General features: G+C 36.7%; 1 protein-coding gene across 3 annotated transcripts in view; it reads left to right on the top strand.

Annotated features, from left to right (window-relative positions):
* Nucleotides 1-24,567, top strand: part of LOC117794158 (kinesin-associated protein 3) — a 76,764-nt gene that overhangs the window by 23,839 nt on the left and 28,358 nt on the right. For all 3 annotated transcript variants that reach the window (XM_034634669.1, XM_034634668.1, XM_034634670.1), the window contains exons 5-6: nucleotides 20,745-20,881; nucleotides 20,938-21,123. In XM_034634669.1, the coding sequence (XP_034490560.1) occupies nucleotides 20,745-20,881; nucleotides 20,938-21,123 (323 nt within the window). The remainder of the gene's footprint in view (nucleotides 1-20,744; nucleotides 20,882-20,937; nucleotides 21,124-24,567) is intronic.

The raw sequence follows: 24,567 nt of genomic DNA, 5'->3' as shown, positions 1-24,567 counted from the left end.
GAATGTATGTAACAGGCAGAAGGGGGCGTGACAGACCCCCAAAAGTAAATATATTCTTGATCAGGATCAACAGCCGAGTCGATTGAGCCATGTCCGTCTGTCTGTCCGTCCGTCTGTTTGAACGCGTCGATTTCAGATACCATAAGAGCTAGAGACTTAAAACTTGGTATGTAGGTTCCTGGATACCATAGGCAGATCAAGTTTGTTTTTATTTGCATATATGTTGGTTTTGTACCTTCTGACCATATTTACAAGCAAAGCTGATTTGTCAGAGTGACCATGCACGTTTTAGGTGCGTGTTCAAATCCATGCAAGTTTTAGGTAAATATTTTTTAATATTAGGTGCTTGGTCAAACTGTTTTAGTTATGTTCCACAAACACAAGAAATAATTAGCAAATTACTGACAGGGATTTTTATTTTGCTTAATTATTTTGATGAACATTTTTCGGGCATATGGGCACCGCGGCTGTTCTTGACGAAGCGCACCCTGGACGTCAAATTTTGGGACACTTTTCGAGTTTTGTTGGTCGTATGCCACGAATGACACAAAAATTGTGAATTTTAAGGCGACAATTATTGCTAGTTTATCAGCATAAATCAGTGAATTCCCACAGGAAATAATAAAATCGCACGACCTTGTACAATTGACAGGTCCCAGTCTCGAAATAAACTTTTCGTCTAATTTTGATTTCAACAAGTCGATGGTTCCGGCACCGTTTGGCACGTAGGTCAATCATTTTGAAACCACATCTCATTATGTCATTCATAATTTCAAACAAAATGGAGACTAGCATTGTTTGTGTTATTCGCGACATATGGCCAGCAGTGTTGTATTATACATCTTTGAAAATATTGGTTCACATCGGTCCACTATATCATATAGCTGCCTTAGCACTGATCGGTCGAAAATCAAGATTTAGTGCGAAAAACATTTTGATTTTATGAAATATCGCAACTAAACTGATAGAATATGGATGTCTATACATGCTGACTTAACTTTATTCAAATCAGTCTACTACATCACATAGCTGTCATAGAAACGATAGGTCGAAAGATATTAAAATTTTTTTTGTATTTTTCAGATATCTCAACCAAACTCACCAAATATCTATCTCATGTCGACTTATGTGACCGGACCGAATTTGGTTGTAATCGGACCAGTATAATATACAGCTTCGTGTTTTATTTAATAATTTATATATTTTTTTAAATTTTATATTAAACTTAATTTAGTTAGTCACAAAATTGGATATCAGAAATTTTGGGGCTAGAATATGCTTTCGTCACTAGACTTTTACATTGTGTAAAGGTTTTTTTTGTTTGATATCAAAATTGTTTGTAATTGCTTTTGCTTTCGATATTGTAATTTTATCATTAATTAAGATTTTCTTTAAATATAAAGAGGAAATGAACACATACAGGCCTGTTCCGAATTCCGAACGTTTTCAAAAAGTAAAAAAGAAACGAAAACGAACGTTTTACTTTTCGCTGTTCCCAATTCCGACCGAAATAGACTTGTTTTTACTTTTCGAACTCGGTTTCGAAAACGTTTCGATAGCAGTAAGTCATCGACCGTATGAGCTGTTTTAGCCAATGAAGAAATAGAATTTTCTTGAATAATATAAATTGCTAATTTATTTCTGCAAAATGTCGGCAATTATGGTTATTGGTTGCTTAGCATTAAATTTTTTTGTCACCAGCTGATTGCCAGGCTTGTGCATATCGACATGAACCAGAGTTGTCATGAATTCAAAAATAAAAACATTCAATCCTCAATTTTTCTCTTAAATCCGATTGGAATTACTTAAAGCTATTTTTGAAAATAAATTTTAAATATTTAATGTTAATATAGCACAAAGAAGCTAAATTAGACATAAATTTCGTTGTTCGAATTTTATTTATCAATTGAAGTAACTCTAGCAACTTTCGATTGCAAGAGCAAGTATCGATAACAAAAAGTAAAGTGAAATTCAGAACAGCTCGGGTTAGTCATTACCATAAAAATGTTAATAAAAATGTTAATAATTGTTAATAAAAATCTTTTAAAATATACTTCACATTTAAACAGTTGAAGTGGTGATATTAAACGATTCTAAAAGTGTTCAAGGTTATTTGAATTTTATGTAGCAATTACTTTTGATTCCGCTCGCTCAACAGCACACGTTTTAGAAACGACAATTCTTGTCGATTTGCGAAATTCGGAACAGCAATCAACTCGATTTGCGGCAATTCCACTCGTTTTCGGAATTCGGAACAGGCCCGATAAATCTAATATTCGTTGCAGGAAGACACGACTAGCTTAATTCATTTAACCTATTACACTAGGCAACACATTTGGATTTTTTTCTTCTGAATTGAACCAAACCGCCTTTTTTTTTTTGATAGATATGTGGCCCCAAACGACGAAAAACATTTTTTTGTACACCCGTTACTTAAAAAATAAGTAAAAGGGTATATTGTGTTCGTTGAAATGTATGTAACAAGGAGGAGGCAATTCGACCCCATAAAGTATATATATTCTTGATCAGCATCAACAGGCGAGTCGATATAGCCATGTGTGTCTGTCCGTTCGTCCGTCTGTCTGTCCGTGTGAGCGCCTAGTTATCAGAGACTATAAAAGATAGAGATACAAACTTTCACCCACAGACTCCAAAAGCGTTGGAGCAGGTCAAGTTTGTTTTAAATTTTTGACACGCACCTTCTGACCCCGCAATTCGCGAAAAGCCGTCTGTTCGTCTTTATAGGCAAAAGGATCTCAGAGACTATAAGAGATAGAATAGCCAAATTCGGCACACAGATTTCTATAAACCCCATGCAGATCAAGTTTGTTTCAAATTTAAGCCACGCCACCCTCCACCCCCGCAAATATGCGAAAAACCAGCACACCAACAGTTTTTAAGATAATACGTTTTTTATGAAAATTAACATTATCTATTAATATTATCTATTAGCTCACTTAACCGCAGCAAGATCGGACAAGTAGAACGGCAGTAATAGCTGACCAAAGTTATTAATAATTAATTCAATACAATCACCTAAAGGTATGCAGTAGTTTTTATTAGGTAGTAATTTCTATAAAGTACTTTAATATACATTGAAATAAGTAACGGGTATCCTATGGTCGGGATCTCGACAATAGGCGTTCCGACTTTATTTTTTCTATGGCAGAGTTTTTTTTAGAATTTTGTAAAATTTGTCTATTTTGCGCCCACTTTTGTCATCATTACTTGAGAATGCCATAACCGATATTCAAAAGCTTTACTTTTCCTGAAAGCTAATGAATATATCTGTAATTCATCCAGCTTAAGAATAAAAGCAGTAGTTTTAGAGCTATCAATTTTTGAATTAAGAAAACTATGTATTTTTTAAAGTTTTTTTTACTCTAAAATTCAAGGAAAAGTCGAAAGAAACTGCGGCTTTAAAATATTGTTGCAAAGCTGCATTTATTGAGAGTCGTTTAAGATATGATTCATTAAATTCTATGGAGAAACCGCGTTATGCATGTTATGCATGTTTTTCTTTATTTTTATACCAAGAGCCCATTGAAAATTTTCAAAAAAGGGTATAATGTGTTTGGCAGAATGTATGTAACAGGCAGAAGGGGGCGTGGCAGACCCCCAAAAGTAAATATATTCTTGATCAGGATCAACAGCTGGGTCGATTGAGCCATGTCCGTCCGTCCGTCTGTTTGAACGCGTCGATTTCAGAGACCATAAGAGCTAGAGACTTAAAACTTGGTATGTAGGTTCCTGGATACCATAGGCAGATCAAGCTTGTTTCCAATTTTGGATGCCACGCCCCCTTTGCCCACAAATCTCTCAAAATGATTTACAGGCTCAATTTGTAAGGTAGCACACCCTAGCTAAACAATCAGTTGAGAAGTAAAATTTGAAAATTTCAAAGCGACTGACCCATAAATAGAGCAGTTATTTCGGAATTAGTTTTAATTCAATGATTACATCTGCATGGCAAATTGAGCGTGCGAGAGAGACGGCATATATACGTTTATAAGAAAGCCGCACACAAAGAGAGTGCGAACTAGTTACCATTTTTTTTTGGGTACCCAGCATAAAATTAGTACCCATTTTTTTGGGTACCGAGCTAAAAAATCGAGCAATAAACAAAAATGTTATCGTTATCCTGTAATGGAAATGTTTATATATAATTAATGTATTTTTGCATGGCAACATTTAATATGACGTCACATTTTTCAATAAAGTCGGACAGAAGCTGATTGCTATGCATGAAATTGAATGAGATGACAAGCGATCATTTTGCAGCACTACTTATTCATTAAGTTTCCGCTTGTTATCATTGAATAAGATACTAAACATTTTCCACTTGTAAAATCGCATAAAACTAGACTTTGCATTTTATTTTAAATTGCGCGCGCAATGCAGCAGCCTCTGTCAGACTCTAATTTGTTTCGAGAACAAAAGTGAGAGAGGAAAATGCTGCCAGAATTTAGACAGACTAAAATTGTAGTTTGTGGCTACTCTTGACACACTCGACTTATCAATTTAAATTTAATTAAGCCCTGAGCCCATTTTTTTTTGAGATATCTTAACCAAACGGATAGTATAAGAAATTACTGTGTTTTTTGAGATATCTTAACCAATCTCAAAGAATATGAACTTGTTGTTGTCTTACACATTATAAACAAACGTTCTTATTTTCTAAGATAATTCAACCAAACTCACAAATTGTATTTTATGTTGCCTTATATACTCGTATCTTCACCAATATCGGCTCAAATCGGTCCACTATATCATATAGCTGCCATAGGACCGATCGGTACATAATCAAGTTTTAGTATAAAAAACTTTTTTATTTTTTGAGATATCTCAATCAAACTCATTAATTGGGTCTTTACCAAATTTTGTTGAAATCGGAGCACTATATCATATAGATGCCATAGGAACGATCGATACGAACGGTCGATAAGCAACCTTTAATAAGAAATACTTTGTAACTTAAACTTTTTAAAGTTTTCTGTACCAAACTTACATATAGTAAACCTTATATTGTCTTATACAACCTGTCCAAATTTGTTTGGAATCGGAAAACTAAAACATATAGCTGCGATGGGACCGATCTATCGAAAATCAAGTTTACTTAAATTTTGTTTGTTTGTTTGCCGTCTCTCCATAGATTTTATCCATATCTTTTTGAACCATATCTTAAACGACTCTCAATTAATGCTTTGCAAAAAGAGGTCAAATTTTTTTGAACTTTCCTTGAATTTTAAGTCAAAAAAGTAAAAAAAAAATGATTTTAAACAACATTTTCTTAATTCAAAAATTAATAGCTCCAAAACTACTGGTTTTAATCATAGATTGTGTATAGATGAATTACAGATATATTCATTAGCTTGCAGGAAAAGTAAAGCTTTTGAATATCGGTTTTGGCATTCTCAAGTGATGATGACAAAATAGGGCGCACCTCTAAAAAACGGCAAGAAAAAAAGACAAATTTTGAAAAATTCTAAAAAAAAAACTGCCATAGAAAAAAAATGTTTTTCGTCGTTTCTGGCCCATATCTATCCAAAAAAGTCGGTTTGGTTAAATTCAGATTTGGGCTATTGCCTAGTGTAATAGTTAAAGCCCGAATTGTCAAAAAAAACCAAACTATCTGGCAACACTGGATATTTCTGCAATGTTAAACAAAATTTTCTGGCAACACTAGTTATATCTGCCGCGCAAAAGCTGTATGCTACATAGGTTTGCTGATTTGACACTTTATTGCTGCTTGAACTTTTAGTAATATGTATATATGCACTTAATTTGTAATATCTTGTCGAAACGAATTTTTACAAATATGTGGGATATACCAAAAACGCGGCATTTAATTGACTATAACATATTAAATTTTAATAATTTTTCAAAAAATCAGAAATTAAAAATTTTGCGACAAAAATTGCTTTTGCCACTAGACTTTTACCTCACGTAGAGATTTGTTTTTGTGGGGTATCAGAAGTTTTTGCAATTGCTTTTGCTTTTGACATTGTAACTTTATCATTAATGCAGGCAGATAGTAAAAATATACAATTTCTTTGTTGAATTTCTTTCATATTAAAAATAAGTTTTTCCTTTAATTATAAAGAAAACAAGTGTGCTCCGCCCGAGCATACTCTGCTGTCGGAGACCCCGTACTTACTATTTGTCATACTAAGACTTGGACTTCACCCGATCAGTCCTATAACAGCTATATGAGTAGTTCGATAAGAAGCAACTTTGGTCCAAATATATAAAACCAAGTTAAATGCATATTGTATCAGTTTGGTTAAGATTTCTCATAAAACAAAAAAGTTGTTCATACTAAAACCTAATTTTGACCCGATCGGTCCTATGACAGCTATATGATATAGTGGTCCGATTTAAACCAACTCTGGTCAGGATATATAAAACCAAGTTGAATGCATATTGTATCAGTTTGGTTGAGATATCTTATAAAACCAAAAAGTTTTTTTTCTAAAACGTAATTTTTGACCAATAGAAAAATGTGTATGTAAAGTAAACAGGTAGTATCTTCCAAACAACTCAGCCAAAATTTATGTTTCATATACCAAAAAACGCAAAATCTTACGTACTACAACCTGAGTACTTTAGAAGAAAAGCTTTAAGGTACGCCTATCTACGAAGATATCTGTAGCTTCTATGTTGGGGTTTCAATTTTAGCGGGCCTTAGCGTTTTCTCGCAAAACTAGTGGGAAATAGAAAAGTCGTAGAGCAAACATTTCTAGATTTTCAAAAAGGAATAAATCCCCATCATTACAACCAAGCGCTTTGATGAACACAGACAAACAAATAATCAATTTTTTCATCTCATTTTGAGAATTCCACTAAAAATTTCAAATTAAATTATCTTTTGAACTAGTTGTCGGATTTGGGTGATCAAGGTATCAATCGACGCGTATTTTTAATAAAAATTGTTAACCAAAAGGCCCCAACAGCCTCATTAGCTGCAATCATTTAAATTTTCCCCTCTCACTTACACCCCCTTATCTCATAATCCAGGTGAGTTAGAAAAAGTTTTAGTACGCCATTTTGTTAGTTTGGACCAAACCTTTCGATCGTTATATAACTCGATCTGATCGGGCAGTCGTAGAATATTGTCAATATTAGCTGTATATATTGCTGGTCGCCTTTCACACCCTTCGTGCTGCTTTCGTCACTAGCGCGAACTGCCGTCCGTAGTGATTCGGAACCAAATTAAACCAAATAGGAGGAATGGGAAATTTTAATAATTAAACGGCAACGATGTAAAAGTAGTGCTGCAAAATGATCGCTTGTCCTCTCATGCAATTTCATGCTTAGAAGTCAGCTTCTGTCCGACTTTATTGAAAAATGTGACGTCATAAGAAATTTTGCCATGCAAAAATACATATTTATATATTAACACAATTATATTTTAATCTAATTGTATTTTTGTATATACATAAATTATACATCAACAATTTCATTACATGATATCGATCATATTTTTGCTTATCGCTCGATTCTTACTCGGTACCCAAAAAATGGATACTATTTCGTACTGTCTGTGCGCGCCTTGCATATAAACGTATACATGCTGTCTCGCTTTTTTTTTTTTTTCCTTTTTTACTCCTCTTGGGAGCTTAGGGCCTCTACTAGATTTCTCCACCGGACTCTGTTTTGCGCAGTCTGCTTCGCCATGTCCCAGCTGATGTTGTGCCGGGTGAGCTCGATTCGCCCAACTCTCCTGCTTCCCTGGGGTTTCCATTCAAGTGCCATCCTGGTGGTACTGCCGTGGGGTTTCCGTAGCGCGTGTCCAATCCAACTCCATTTCTTCTGCATTAGCTGCTGTTGGATCGGGACTTCGTTCGCCAAGTGCCATAGGTCACAGTTCGATATTCTGTTGGGCCAGAATACTGAACATATGATTCTAAGGCATTTGTTGATGAATACTTGCAGCTTGTGTATCATCCGTTGCGAAGTGAGCCACGTCTCGCTGCCATACAACAGTATCGTCTTTATGCACGCGTTGAAGATCCTCAGTTTCGTTCTCCTGCTTATTCGCTGATTTCTCCAGACACGGTACATTCTGCCGAATGCCGATCGTGCTTTCGTGAGACGGCTCTCTACATCTTCATCCACCCCACCGTTGCTGGTGATGACGGTGTCAAGGTAGGAGAACTTGTCGACGAATTCGACTATGTTCCCATTGATGGTGATGCTTCCTTGGTTGACGTGGTTGAAGCGCATTGCCTTTGTTTTGGCTGCGTTTATTTCAAGGACGACTCTACTGGCAATCCTGGTGATGTCATTCGCTTTGGCTTGAATGTCACTGAGTTTATGAGACATGAGGCAGATGTCATCCGCGTAGTCCAGGTCCTCAATGTGTTGTGTGAGGCTCCACGTGATACCGCGTCTGGATGTGCACACTTCTCTCATTATCTCGTCTACTACCAGGTTGAAGAGTAGAGGTGACAGGGGGCAGACTTGCTTGACGCCAGTTCTCGTCTGGAAGGTGGCACTGATTTTTCCCTTGTGCAGTACCGACAGCTCTGCGTTTTTGTACATTGCTTTTATTATTGCAACGATGTTGTCTGGAACTCCTTTCCTGCTTGCTCTCTTTACTGTGTCAAACGCCTTCTTGAAATCGATGAACAGGAGGTACAGCGGTGAGCGCCATTCCACAGCTTGCTCGGTTATTGCGCGTAGTGTGTTTGCCTGGTCTACGCAACTCCTCTGTGGTCTGAAGCCTGCCTGTTCTTCTCGAAGTGTTGGTTCGATCTTCTCGTGTAGTCTTTCGTTCAACAGAGTCGCTAAGATCTTATAGCTAATGTTGAGCAGCGTTATTCCTCGCCAGTTGTTGCAGTCACTGAGATCCCCTTTCTTTGGGAGTTTGATGATGATACCGCGTTTCCAGGCGTCTGGTATCACCTTAAGTTCCCAAATTCGATTGATGTGTGGAAGCAATGTTTCGGCCATCAGTTATGCATCTATCCGGAGGAGTTCGACAGGGATGCCGTCTTCCCCAGCTGCTTTGTTGATCTTGAGTCCTCTAATTGCATTCGTGATGTCTCTCGTGGATGGGGCTAAGTACGAGATCCTCGGGTTACTGCTCGCTGCTGCCGACAACCTCCAGATCAGTTGTTCTTCCTCAGATTCGTCTTGCGTGACTGTCTGACTGATTTCTTGGAAGTGATGTTGCCAGATTTGGAGTTGTGCTTCGTCATCAGATAGGAGATTTCCGTTTTTATCTCGGATTGGCCGGTCTTGTTTTTGGGGGTTCCCTGTTAGCTTGGCGATAGTCTGGTATAAGCCGCGCATGTTGTTGTCCTGGGCTGCGCTTTCTGCATTGGCTGCAAGCTTTTCAGTTATTGCCCTTTTGTCAGCTCTTGCGGATTTCTTTACCAACTTGCAAAGTTAACGATGTTCGTCGTTCACTTGGCTGTTCTGTTGTGCCATGATCTTGAGGCTGTTTCTTCTGCTTATTAGCTCCCAAGTCCTTTCCGAAATCCAGTTAGAGCGACGCCGCTGTTGGGTTCCAATGATTTCTTCCGCTATCTGTTTCAGTGTAGAGCATGCGTGTTCCCAGGGGAGTTCTTCTTGCGTGGTTATCTGGTTTCGCAATGTTGACGTCATTCTGGCCGAGATGGTGACGTCATCGAGTCTGTATAGGTTGAAGCGGGGCGGTCGTGTTGTGCTTCCTCTGTTGGTGGCCGCGGCGTATTGTCTCCTCTTCAATTTGATTTGAATTGTTCCGACTATTAGCTCGTGGTCACTGTCGATGGATGCGCCTCGCTGGTTCCTCACATCAGTTAATGATCGTCTCCATTTCTTACTTATGCATATGTGATTTATCTGGGTATGGGTATGGGTATGGGTATGGGTATGGGTATGGGTATGGGTATGGGTATGGGTATGGGTATGGGTATGGGTATGGGTATGGGTATGGGTATGGGTATGGGTATGGGTATGGGTATGGGTATGGGTATGGGTATGGGTATGGGTATGGGTATGGGTATGGGTATGGGTATGGGTATGGGTATGGGTATGGGTATGGGTATGGGTATGGGTATGGGTATGGGTATGGGTATGGGTATGCAAGCGTATACATCGTCTTTTTTTTTGTACTTTTATTAGTTAGTTTGTTAGTTTGGCATCTTAAAGCATATATTTATTGTACTTATTGATCTAATTCTAAACGATTAACTTACTAAAACATATGTAACTTTGATAATTTCCTGGCACTTAGATACTAACATTTTTATAAAAAGAGTTAAGAAACAGCAAGCTATCGACTGTTCCCGGCCCAAGTCTGTTTCGTTTTCAGTTATAATGTTCCCAGCCATAGAAAATTATCTCTCAGCCGCTGCACTGCTAGCTGGCATAGAGTAAACCTAAAGTGCTAATATGGATAGATAAGGGAACTTCTATTCACCAGTCCATCAAGTTAAAGGTCTCCGTCATATGTACTTTTTCTTTGCAATACCTTTCCACTTCATCTTCTTGACTTTAAAATCTCTGTGAGGAAGATAGCTGCATTAAATTTGAAAAAAAGTAAGCATCATTAGTTTTCTGAGAAGAAGAAGATAAATCTTGGCAAATTGAATTTAAGTTACTCTGATCTGAAGCGTTAGTAAAGTCAAGGGCAAAGTCCGGTGATGGTGAAGGTGTGGTTGGTGATGAACTGTCTTTTCCCATAATAATTGCAGCACATGAATTATCCTGTATGCGAGAAAGGCAAACACTTTCGATATAATCTAAGTCATTTGCTTGCATATTTATAGCTGGTGGGTATAAAAAAAATGCAAGTTTATACTACATATCTAAATTTTGTACCCATATTATGTCTATGTTTTGAATAATATTTTTAAATTGCACCTATATCTTCTTCAGTCGGCTTACAAACTTCCTTCAGGATAATGTTTATATGCAGCATTTGCAGGCTTTCTTCATTTCTGGCCAAGACATTATTAATTTCGCCCCAATTGTCCTTTATCGACTTCAGAATCCCATAGTGCGAGTTCCACCGAGTTGGACACTGGCTTTTTAAAAATGTCGGAGGAGATGCGGCAAATTCGCCTTTTTGAAGTACTTGACTATTTTTTTGCAGGACTCTATAACATCTGCGAGGTCTGTGGTGGCAGCAAAAGATTTGCCCAACACATTTGAAAATAGGTGGCTGCTACAGTTTAAACGCGTCTGAAGTTCCAAGGCCTTGATAATGTTTGATCCCCTGTCGGTGATAAAGATTTAATTTTATTAATATTATCAACACCAAACTCATAAAATACATTAAGCAGTTTTTTCAGGATATTCTCGCTTGTAGACCTTTCAAAATCCATAGATTTCATTCCCAAAACCATGTCAATGAATTTGAAATTCTTTTGGTAATGGAATGTCTAAGAAGTTCCTTTTAACGGAGTTGTCCGACCACATGTCTATTGTTACAGATGCTCCGCCGCTACACACAATATTGAACATCTCATCCTTGACTTTTTCCTTTTTCTCAGTTGCGTCCTTCTGAACTTTCCGCGAAATTGTCGTCGGATCCGGTAGCAAGTCCTCCACATCGACGTGTTCACCGTACGTTTCCCCGATTTTGATGAAAAACTTCACCAGTTTAATGAAGCTGGAGCTCCGCATAGCAGAAAATGGTCTACAGTCCTCAGTCATCCTCGCCGTGCATTTTTCCACAGCCTCAGACTTATCGCGTACCGATACTTCCTAAAGAATGGTTGACTGCTTGATCGTCTTGCAGCAGGGATGCCTATTCAAATTTGACGTTTGTCCGACAGAAAATACAACCAGGCAGGACTTAATTGCCTTCTTGAATAATTTCGGCCAAGACATTCCACACAAAGCTTCGCCCTTTGCGTTGACCAGACAGCGTATAAATTTCACTGGCAATATTTTCCGATATTCATATTCAATTTTCAAATCTCAGTGATCGTTCAGCCTGCTCACCACCTGTGATTTTATTTCAGTTCTTGGGGAAATTTCAGGAACTCCGCCAATCATTCGGGTCTGCCAAAAGCAATAAAAAGGCGTGAATACACTACCTGTTCTTGTCACAAATCTTGGTAAAATTGACAAAATACTTGGGTTTAGGTGTAAGGTTAACATAAAGCCCGTACGCCCGATTCATTTGGCAATAATTTAAATATATTAACCTGTAAACTTTACCAGAAATAAGTAGGAAAAGGAAGATACTTTCAATCGGTATATAATAATATTTTTATTATATACGTAAGTTATTTCGTGTATATATGTACATATATACATATGTATACGCATTTTATTTAGAATATGTATATATATATATATATATATATATACATAATTTAAACATACTTACAAATTGTTGCATTTATATACAAATTTTAGTGTCAGTAAACACCACGCGTGCTTCCTATAGCGCGCTCTGTCGCACATTTTTTAAACACAGGCACCTATACCCATTTAGATACCCAAAAGCAACACCCATGCTCATACTCATATCCATACCTGATTGCATACCCATTCGCATACCCAAAACATTCTCGAGCCTCGTAAACCATTATCGATCTGATCGTTTGAACCAAACGAGTAAACATCAAATCAAGTCAGCCTGCCGGTTCGATCAATACTCTCGATTGAACAAAAACAAACGAGCACAAACGCGCAATGTGATTGAACTGAGCGTTCGAACCGAGCGTTCGAACCGAGCGCTCAGTTCGAGCGGCTCGCTCCTGTCGCTCAACCAAAGCGAAAAATTCATAACAAGTTCGAGTCAATCGTCGAGTATGATCGAACATTTTATACCCGTTGCAGTTCTCTGATATATAGGACATATCGGTAGCTTCTACGGCTTGGATTTTGTTGGGGTTTCGATTTTAGCTGAATTTACCGTTTTTCCGCTGAACTAGTAGTATTTCCAAAAAGTCGTAGAACAAACATTTCTAGATTTCCGAAAAGGAATAAATTTCCATCAATTAATTTAAGCTTCTTTAGCGATTTGATGCAAACAGACAAGCAAACAAACTGACTTTTCATTTCATTTTGAGAAGTTCACTAAAAATGTCAAATTAAATTATCTTCTGAACTAGTTGTCGGATTTGGGTGATCGAGGTATCGACGCGTATTTTTGATGAGTATTTTTAAAAAATACAAAATTTTACCAAAAGGACCCAACGGCCCCATAAGCTGTAATCATTTAAATTTGGCCCCTCCCACTTGCACCCCATTATATAAGAACCAGGTAAGTTAGCAAAAGTTTCAGTATACCATTTTGCTAGTTAGGACTTATCCTTTCGATCAGTACATAACTCGATCTGATTAGACCGTCGTAGCAAATTTTCCGTATTAGCTGCATATATTGCTAGTCGCCTTTCGCACCATTCGTGCTGCTAAGATCAATCAATAAGTCCCGGGCATAGCTAACTTTTCCACAAAATTCGATTTTATTCATCAATGTTAAATTTGTCTAAGATTGTACCCTGATTCTATCGATTCTAAAGGGTGTTTTTCAGAGGTATAGAACTTCGAATTAAAATAAATTACAAGAATATCGGTTTAATGTTTATCAATTTGGCTTTATATGAAGGATTATTTTATTCCATTAATGTTTATATATGATTTCCAGCATGTGGCCGCCGCGGCTGGCTCGAATATAGCAAAGTCTAAAGGTCCAATTTTCAAGCGCTTTTTCGAGCATTTGGGGCCGTATGTCGGCAATAACGCGACGAATGTTGGCTTTCAAGTCACCTAACGTTTGTGGTTTGTTGGCGTAGACCAGCGACTTCACATATCCCCAAAGAAAATAATACAACGGTGTAAAATCACACGATCTTGGTGGCCAAATGACAGGTCCATTCCGCGAAATTATGCGCTCATCGAATGTTTCCTTCAATAAATCGATTGTGACGTGCGCTGTGTGGCATGTAGCGCCGCCTTGTTGGAGCCATATCTCATCCACATTCTTGCCATTCAATTCGGGAACAAAATAATTGGGTAACATAGCTCTATAGCGGTTTCCATTAAGGGAAACTGACACTCCAGCATCATTTCGGAAGAAGTATGGCCCAATGACTCTACAACCCATAGAGCACAAAAAACAGTCAGTTTTTGTGGATGTATTGGCGTCTCAAGGGTGTCATGTGGATTATCTTCACTCCAAATGCGGCAATTTTGCTTGATGTAGCCTTTCAACCAAAAATTAGCCTCATCACTGAACAAAAAAAAGTTGATGGACAAAGCTCCAATTGCTGTGCACGGTGGCGAATCAATTCATTCGGGTCCTCTTCAACACTTTGCACTACAGCGGCAATTGTTTCTTCGGTGCGCACTGTTCGTCGTCTGTGCGGATGCGTATTAGCACATAGAGTAAACGTAGTGCGAAAACGATTCATGGTTAAACGAATTAATTGCTCTGAAGAACGATTATGTCGACCATAAAATGGACGAAGCTTGCGGTAAACTTCGCGAACTGAACCATTATTTTCGAAATAAATTTGCACAATTTGCAAGCGTTGTTCTTTTGTCAACCTGTTCATGATAAAATGGCAAGCCAAACTAAATGACGTTAGAGTTGCCAGATTTAACAAAAAAATGTCAGCTATATCTCTACTCAAAATAAAACCAACTTCTATAAAAAACACCCTTTATATCAATAAGATGGCATTTTTGTAAAAGCTCTTTACTATGGGAGTGTAGTTGTTTTTGACCGATTGTAAGCAATCGCGGCACCCACTTTAAGAACAGCTTTCTTATAGGCAAATGTTTATGCAAGATAGTGAAAACAAAAATTTGATGCCCTTGTAAAGCACTGTAATAAATGTATTGACTTATTGATCCAATGCCGAATTTATTATATAGTAAGTCGGTTGAAACAAAAGTCGGTCAAGATTATCTCAAAAAACAAAAAAAGTTGTACTAAAACTTGATTTTTTGACCGATCGTTCCTATGGTCGAAAATCAAGCCTTTGTATGAAAAACTATTTGCCTATTAAGTTATCTGACAGAATATGCATCTAGATAGGCTTAATACATGCTGGTCAGATTGGGGAAATCGGTCGGCTATATCATATAGCTGTCATACAGTGGTGCCACAGAAATCGAAACCAACCGATAACACGAGCCAACAGCCCAAAAATCAAACGAACGAAACCCACCTATTTGGATAGATTTGGGGCCACAAACGACGGAAAACAATTTTTTTATGGCAGAGTTTTTTTTAGTATTTTAAAAAATGTTTTTTTTTTCTTACTTTTTTTTTTACAGGTGCGACCACTTTTGTCATCATTACTTGTTAATGCCAAAACCCATTTTCAAAAGCTATACTTTTTCTAAAAGCTAATGAATATGTCTATATTTCATTTATGCACAGTCTTAGATTTAAACTAGTAGTTTTAGAGCTATCAATTTTTGAATTAAGAAAATCATGATTTTTTGCTTAGCTTTTTTCAGATATTTAGCTCGGCACCCAAAAAAATGGGTACTAGAGCCTATTAGATTTGTGACAATTATGGTACATTACTTTGAAAACCTTTATCTTCGAGACTATAAAAGTTAGAGCCACCCAATTTTTATTGACAATATTTCGAGGATGTTGACCTATATCAAATTAATTTTTAAATTTGGCCACTCCCACTTCCGCCCACGTAAATTATATAAAATCTAATAACAAGATTAATGATAAAGGTATAGCCTTGAGACTTGGCACACAGGATGGGGGGACGAGTCCTGAGGTTAATACACAGAGAAGATATTTGAGTAAATATGGTATATTTAGGACATATAGTCACCTGGATCTCAGAGACTAAAAGAGCTAGAGCTACCGAATTCGGTGACAATACTGCTATGATGCGCAAACGTTTTATGATTTTTTTTTTGTTTTTTTAGTTATTTTAACTAAACTGATAGATTTATTTAAATTCATTTAACTGCCATATTTTATTTACATAGGTGCATTAATTACACGTCGTTTGATATATGATTCATTTAAATTTATGGAGAGACGGCTAAGTTATTAGCAGGTAACTTAAAAAATAAAGAAGTTTTTCATACTAAAGGTTGCTTATCGACCGTTCGTATCGATCGTTCCTATGGCAGCTATATGATATAGTAGACCGATTTGAACCGATATTGGTGGAGATATAGTAGGCAATATTAAATACATCATTTGTGAATTTGGTTATCTGAAATATCTTAGAAAATAAGAAAGTTTTTCATACTGAAGATAGATTTTCGATCGATCGTCCCTTCGGCAGCTAAATGATATAGTGGACCGATTTGAACAAAATTAGGTATGGATATATAACACATTACCAAATACACAACCTGCGAGATTGGAACCGATCCCTCCTATAATAACTGTATGATATAGTAATGCGTAAGACAACAACAAATTGATATTCTGTGAGATTGGTTAAGGGTTCTCAAAAAATACAAAAAATTTTTATACTAAAGGTCATGCTGCTCTACAAGGAAGTCATAAAAATCTAAAAAAAACATCGATGCAGATAAAAGAAATTTATATCGCTGTTTCGCCATGGATTTTTATAAATCGTATTAAAAACGACGCGTAATTAATGCAGCTATGTAAATAAAATAGAAATAAAAATTTCATTATTTTTTTTCAAGTTTTCCTTGAATTTTAATTGAAAATATGCTGAAAAAAAGCTAAGCAAAAAAATTATAATTTTCTTAATTCTAAAATTGATAGTTCTAAAACTAGTGGTTTAAAGACTGTGTATTAATGAAATATAGATATATTCATTAGCTTTAGGGAAAATTAAAGCTTTTGAAAATCATGCAATGTTGACAAAAGTGGGCGCACCTCTAAAAAAAAAATTAAGAAAAAAAGCCAAAACTCTTAAGAACTTCTAAAAAAAACTTTTTTTATTTTTTATTTTACATTTATTGAATCTTCTCCAAGGTAGACTAACAATAAGTTTATCAATTCTTATATTAAAGCTTAACTAACAGTCATGTTGACTTAATATGAACCACGGTGCCCCAAGGGTTTATTGCTGGGCTGGAAGGTCGTTTCGTTCGGCGGGTTCGACTGCAAGCGCGTGTTAATCGCCAAGCAAGAGGATTTGGGTGCAGGGATAGCTTAATGTTGTAGTTCGCTTTTTGTTGTGCTATCTCATCTTTGACGTATATAACGTTTAAATCTCTATGAATGTTCTCGTTTCGAACATACCATGGTAACCCAGTGATAATCCTCAAGATTTTTGATTGTGCTCGCTGAATTATATCAATATTGCTACTGCGCGCGTTTCCCCACAACTGCGAGCCGTAGGTCCACACTGGTTTTATGGTGGAATAGTAAAGTAGGACCTTGTAGTCCAAGCTGAGAGGAGATCGGTGGTGCAAAAGCTACTACTCTACTACCGCCAAATGTTCAACTAGACGTGCTGTTGCTTGAATGGGGCATCTGGAGAATTGCGGCAAACGTATATGTTGTTAGCCGCTCGTTTATGGGGATGTCCGCTGTGTACATTACGTATAGTGTTGGTCCCAATACACTTCCCTGAGGAACTCCAGCTTCTATAATATGATCATTAGATGTAGTAGTGTTGCATCTCACTACGAAGGCTCTATTGTAGAGGTACGACTCGAGAAGCTTATGAGAGTACACTGGGAGCGTCATTATAATTATATGCATGACACCATCAAGCCACACTCGGTCGAAAGCCTGGGAGACGTCGAGGAATATTGCACTGCAGTATTCCCGATGTTCGTATGCTGTACGTATTTCTGATGTTATTCGGTTAATTTGCTCGATAGTTCCATGCTTTTCTCGGAAGCCAAATTGATGTGTTGGCACGGTTGTAGGCTGATTGGTCTATACGATGATGGTATTGTATGATCTTTTCCAGGTTTGGGAATCATTATAATGACAGATTTCTTCCATTTTTTTGGGAAGTAGCCGAGTGTTGTAATCGCGTAGAAAAGTTTACAGATGAGGGAAATAGCACAGTTTGGAAGTTCAATGATCATTTTTTGAGTTATTAGATCGCAGCTTGGGGTTTTATTTGGTTTCATCTGTTCTTTTATGACTTTTGCAATTTCATTTGGACTAAATTCAGGTGGTTCAGGTTCGCCAGGACTATGAGATACACAGGATGATAGTAAAATCGAATTTGTTGCGGGATTTGGTTGTAATATATTACGTAGGTGAGCAGCAAGTGTGTAAGCTCTGTCTTTGTCGCTATGGGCCCAGCAGCCTGAGGAGTTTCTTAAAGGGGTTATCGTTACGATCTGCGCACTTAGCGTAGGGTGAGCCCTCCTGCTTGGTACTGGTTGGTGATAATTATTCTATGTAGCGGCGTTGGGCATCGTCCTACTTTAGAGCTTTACTGAGTCTGCGTGAATCATCTTTAAAGCGTTGTTTTGTAGATGGCGACCGGTGAGACTGCCATTCACGTCGCGATCGTCGCTTTTCCAGAACAAGCTGTTATATTTGAAGATTAGTTTTGCGTTGATTGGTGTGCACATGCGCGTGTTGTGGAGTAGAGATTTTAGCTGCTGCAACAAGTACAGACTCTAGTTAATCAGCAGAGCAGTCGATGTCCGCTTCGATGTTGAACTGCGGGGCAAGATCGAGGTGAGAGCTAACGTATTTCTTGTACTTGAGCCAGTTGGTTCTGTGTGTTGTAAGTCTATTAGAATATTCCACATATTCCGGGGATTGGAGTAGATTTAATAACACGGGGGAGTGGTCGGATGAAAGATCTAAAAGTGCTTATCAGATTGCGTGGAATGTTTTTGTCACAGCAAAATCTATTAAGTCTGGTTGTTTGTTAGGGTCTGCTGGCCAGTATGTTGGACTACCCGGGTAACATAGTTGAGTTTTTTTTGCTTGGTTTTATGATTGCGGTGTATAACTGCCTTCCTTTTGTGGTCACAAGGCGAGAGCCCCAGTGCGGGTGCTTCGCATTGTAGTCTCCTGCTGCTATAAATCGCTGTCGCAGTGAATTGTAGAATTGCATGAATTGATCTTTAGAGATTGTAAAGCTGGGAGAACAGTATACAGCGGCAATAGTCAGATTGCAGATGTCCCATTGTAAAATTATAGATGTGGCTTGTGGATAGTTTGCCGCAAACATTTTGTGGAATTCATGTTTGATGCGGTTTCTTATTATAATACCGGTTCCGCCGTGTGCTTTTCCATCCGGATGATCTGTACCGTAGAATATGTAGCCGCGTATATGAAAGTTTTAATTTGTTAGTAAGGTGCGTCTCAGAAATCAGCATTACATCAATGTGATTGTCGTATAGGAATTGGGTAAGTTGGCGTTAGCGTTCCACAGAGATATTCGTAGAGGCGCCATTGATTATTTGGATTGTTGAGATGCAAGCATCTGTATCAAGGTGTTTTGATTTTGCATAAGATTTTGCATAGTTAATCTTGTAAACGACATGAACTCCATCATACTTTGTTGTAGGGTGAAAATCATCGCTTCAATAGAGCTTTGTGTCTGCTGTATGGGTTGCTGAGCGTTATCCATACTCGAATCTTTTATTACACTTGGGAGCGCTGCTGAGGGAGTTGATTTTTAAAGGCCAGATTTTAAAGCATTATCGAAAGATATGCCGATGATAGTGTTTGCGGGAGCAAATAAAACCTGGCTGCTTTGTCGAAAAAGACGTCGGGTGTAGTTTAGGATGCTATAACTGCACCTGGCAGGTGTAGATGGCACGCTGTTGGTACTCCTCGGATTCGGTTTTTTAGTTCCTTGTACCTGGACAGCCTCTGTAGTTAGCTGTGTAATTTCCACCGCAGTTTCCGCACTTTTTTGTACTAGGGTCATTCTTGTTGACTTGGCAGGGATCAGAGCCATGGGAGTCTCCACAAGCTACACATACCGAACGCAGTGTGTATCGGTCCCTGATTAGAGCACAAAATCTCTCTTGCAGCAAAAACCATTTAAACAAAATGAAAAGATACTTAAATCTAAATATATTTTTTTTTATAATGTCTTCAAAAGATTGACTACACTAATTTATACATAGATCATTACTAACTTAATCACACTAGAAAAAGTCAATCTAAACGACGCGTGCTAAATTTTACTTTACTTTACACACGCATATATTTCAACATAACAACAATCATTAGAAAGCTACATGATTCTATTTCAGTCAAAATCAATAATTTTTATGTTGTATATCAAAGATTTTTAAATTTTCTTTATTAATGTTTGAATTATTATTATATAACCCGAAACCCCTATTGGGGAATGGCTTGTTAGAAAATTTGACTCCACCCAGGAGGTTAGGTAACAAACCAGGAGAAACCACGTGGAGGTAGTGCGTCGACTTGAGAATAGCAGGGACAAGGATCATCCTGGCATCCACCAAGTTGAATGCAGTCTATGATTTTGACTTTAATACTATAACCCATTCCTTTAAGAATAATTAATGTATTAAATATCTGATCTCTAACTTTGTGACGAGCGATATTAAATTTAATCAATGTAAACATGTTAATATAGTTCGCCACAACTATGGGTGCTAGAAAGGATTTAGTCACTAGACTCTTTAGTGTAAAAAGGCATTTTTTACTAAATATATTCGAAATCCTAAACGATACTACACTATCAAAAATCCAAGAATGTCAAATTTTTTTGTACGTTTTATTTTTATTTTACCTTGAAGTAGTACGAATGTCGCGCCCAATTTCCAATTTTTTAGTTTCATGGTGTTATTTCAATACACCGAACTCTATTAAAGCACTCGTTCTTAATAAAAGACCCATGTCATTGTTCTCATTTTTTCAGAAGCCTGCCTCAGCGCGCTCTCTCGCGTGCTGCGAGAGGATTGGCGTAAATGTTTGGATCTCTCAACCAACATCATTTATATATTTTTTTGTTTTTCTACTTATACGAAGTTTCATCCTCTTATTGTACATTACAAGGTAAATCGAAAGAAAATGCACTTAGTGGATTTTAAATATGGTTAATTGCTTAACAGATAGGATCGCTTTGCATGGATGTTATCGACTACGAGCTGCGCCGATACGAGACCATGCGTAATGAGTTGGACATCCGCAAACAGCCCTATGATTCAACGCCGTTTTCAGCTAAAGCTAGCAAAGAGAAATTAAATCACAGTTCCGATGATTTTTTGGATATTATGAACGAAGAAAGACCCAAAGACGTAAGTAAATTGTTATAGTAAAAAAAGTTTCCAATGGTGTTTTAAACCAGCTCGAGATTGTTGTGTTTTTATTACACGAGGTAAAAGTCTAGTGACGAAAGCATTTTCTAGTCCCGAAATTTCTGATATTCAATTTTGTGACGAACAAAATTCAGTTTAACATTAAAATTTTGAATCTGTATATAAAACCCACAAAAAAAACCTCTACACGAGGTAAAAGTAAAGTGACGAAAGCAATTTCTAGCCCCAAAATTTCTGATATCCAAGTTTGTGACGAACAAAATTCAGTTTAATCTAAAAATTTTAAATAAAAATATAAATTAATAAAAAAAAGGCGAAAATTGGCATTGTGCACTGTGAGCAAAAAGGGTGAGATTCTTTATACATAAAAATTATTTTTTGCGCAGTGCCGAATGCCTATTTTCGCTTTTTTTTTTATTAATTTATATTTTTATTTAAAATTTTTAGATTAAACTGAATTTTGTTCGTCACAAAATTGGATACCAGAAATTTTGGGGCTAGAAATTGCTTTCGTCACTAGACTTTTACCCCGTGTAGAGGTTTTTTTGTGGGATATCAGAAATTTTTGCAATTGCTTTTGCTTTTGACATTGTAACTTTATCATTAATGCAGGCAAATAGTAAAAAATTGGTCTTTAATTATAAAGAAAAACTAGCGGGCTCCGCCCCCTGCTCGCTTTGCTCGCGTTGCTACAGCCGAGCATACTCTACTGTCGGAGACCCCGTACTTACTGTGAAAAAAAAAGTTTTTAATACTAAGACTTGAATTTCGCCCGATCGGTGCTATGACAGCTATATGATATAGTAGTTCGATTAAAACCAACTTTGGTCAGAATGTATAAGTCTAATTTAAATGCATATTCTATTAGTTTGGGTACGATATCTCGTAAAAAAAAAAAAATTTTTCATACTAAGACTTAATATTGGACCGATTGGCTATATGATATAGTGGTCCGATAAGAACTAACTTCGGTCAGGATTTTTAAAGCTGACTTAAATGCAAATGCTATCAATTTGGTTAAAATATCTCACTAAACAAACAAGTTTTTCATACTAAAACCTTATTTTGACCCGATCGGTCCTATGGCAGCTATATGATATAGTAGTCCGATTTAAACCAACTTTGGTCAGGATATATAAAACCAAGTTAAATGCATATTGTATCAGTTTGGTTGAGATATCTCATAAAACCAAAAAGTTTTTCGAACTAAAACATGATTTTCGACCGATAGAAAAATGTATTTATTCACTTAACAGGTAATATCTTCCAAACCCCTCAACCAAAATTTATGTTTCATATACCAAAAAACGCGAAATTGTACGTTTTACAACATAATAAAATTTAACAGAAATTGTTAGAGCCGTTTTGTCAAAAATCGCCAAAATGTAAGCTTAAAAACATTATATTACCTGTAAAATAATACCTGAATACTTTAGAAAAAAAGTTTTAAGGTACACATAAAAGCCCTCAAACATACCTTTCCAATGATATATAGAACATATCTGTAGCTTCTATGGTTTGGAAACTGTTGGAGTTTCAATTTTAGCGGGATTTAGCGTTTTCCCGCTAAACTAGCGGGAAATTGAAAAAGTCGTAAAACAAACATTTCTAGATTTTCAAAGAGGAATAAATCCCCATCATTACATCTTAGCTTTTTTTAGCGCTTTGATACAAACAGACAAACAGACAAACAAAGAAACTAACTTTTCATTTCATTTTGAGAAGTCCACTAAAAATTTCAAATTTATTTATCTTTTGAACCAGTTAACGGATTTGGGTCATCGAGGTATCAATCGACGCGTATTTTTGCCCCAACGGCTCCACAAGCTGCGATCATACAAATTTTTCCCCTCCCACTTACACCCCCGTATCTCATGACCCAGGTGAATTAGAAAAAGTTTTAGTATGACATTTTGAAAGGACTAAACCTTTCGATCAATATATAACTTGATCTGATCGGACAGTCGTAGCAAATTTTCCAACTTAGCTGTATATATAGTAAGTCGCCTTTCGCACCCTTCGTGCTGCTTTCGTCACTAACGCGAACTGCCTTCCGCAGTGATTCTTTGTCCAGTACATTCATTGTACAGGCCAAACCGCTCAAGATACAAATTTGAAATTTTGGGAAAATAAACTTAAGATAATTTCATTGTTTGATAACAGCGATTTGGAAAATTCGACCTACAAGTGCGTCAAAATGGAGGTCAAAGTTCACATGTGTTTTCAGTTTACATGTAGTAGAGTTTGGTCAAGCGCGGCATTCAGTGGAAAAGTAATGCAGATGATGATCTGTTACTCTCACGCGCAAGGCTTTACGGGTTCAAGACCTGCCGGTTCAGCACAGGCATATATTCCTTTTTTTAAATTTATTGTTATTCGTGTTTTTAGAATCAAAATAGTAGAGTTTGGTCAAGCGCGGGATTCAGTGGCAAGGTAGTGCAAAGGGCGGTCTGTTAGACTCACGCGCAAGGCTTTTCGGGTTGAAGACCTGCCGGTTCAGCCCAGGCAAATATTACTTTTTTTTTTTTAATTTATTGTAATTCGTATTTTTTAAAATCAAAACTAATATTTTGCTACATTCTGCATTTTTGTTGTTGTTCGTTATGCTTTTAATATTTGCTTTATCTATTAATCTAACACAAAAACAATTTCAAAGGGCTGTATTGTATAATAGGATCAATTGGGTTTACCTATTTCTAAATATATATAAATGAAATTTAAATTTTCTTCTTGTATTAAAAGTTTTTAAAACACCGAACAATTTTTTATTTCCATTCGTTGTGAATGGCAACTGTTAGCATTTGTATCGTATTTGTATTCTTTATTGAAATTGGTTCATTTTTGGTTTTTGAAATAATTTAAGAATGTAATTAAGATCTAGATATTTTCGCTACCAACAGAAAAAATTTATTGTGCAATCCATAGTATTTTCAACATATGTTCATTTTTAATATGGTTAATTTAAAAACATTTTTTCGTTTTAATAAACGATAAACGACTCGTAATTAATGCAGCTATGTAGATAAAATAGAAATGAATATTTAATTAATTTTTTTCGAGTTTTCCTTGAATTTTAAAGCAAAACAAGTGGGCGTGGTACTCTGTACTGAGGTTAATTTTCGACCAATTGTTCCTATGGCCGCTATATGATATATGGAACTAAATTAAACCAAACTTGGTCAGAATGTACAAAACTAACTTATATGCATATTCTAAAAGTTTGGTTAAGATATCTACAAACCACAACTTTACCCAGCCTGCATTCTGGCAGAACCCATTTTCCTCTTACACTCTTTCTCTCTCTCATGCAACAAAGGCTGCTGCAGTGTGCGCGAAATTTGAAATAAAAGATTATGTCTAATTTTATGAGATTTTTAAAGCGGAAAATGCTAAGTGTTTTTTCAAGCAATGATAATAAGCAAA

This window comes from Drosophila innubila, chromosome X (assembly GCF_004354385.1).
Source record: "Drosophila innubila isolate TH190305 chromosome X, UK_Dinn_1.0, whole genome shotgun sequence".
Classification (NCBI taxonomy): Eukaryota; Metazoa; Arthropoda; class Insecta; order Diptera; family Drosophilidae; genus Drosophila; species Drosophila innubila.
The sequence above is the reverse complement of the archived record's forward strand: the minus strand, read 5'-3'. Positions and strand labels throughout refer to the sequence as shown.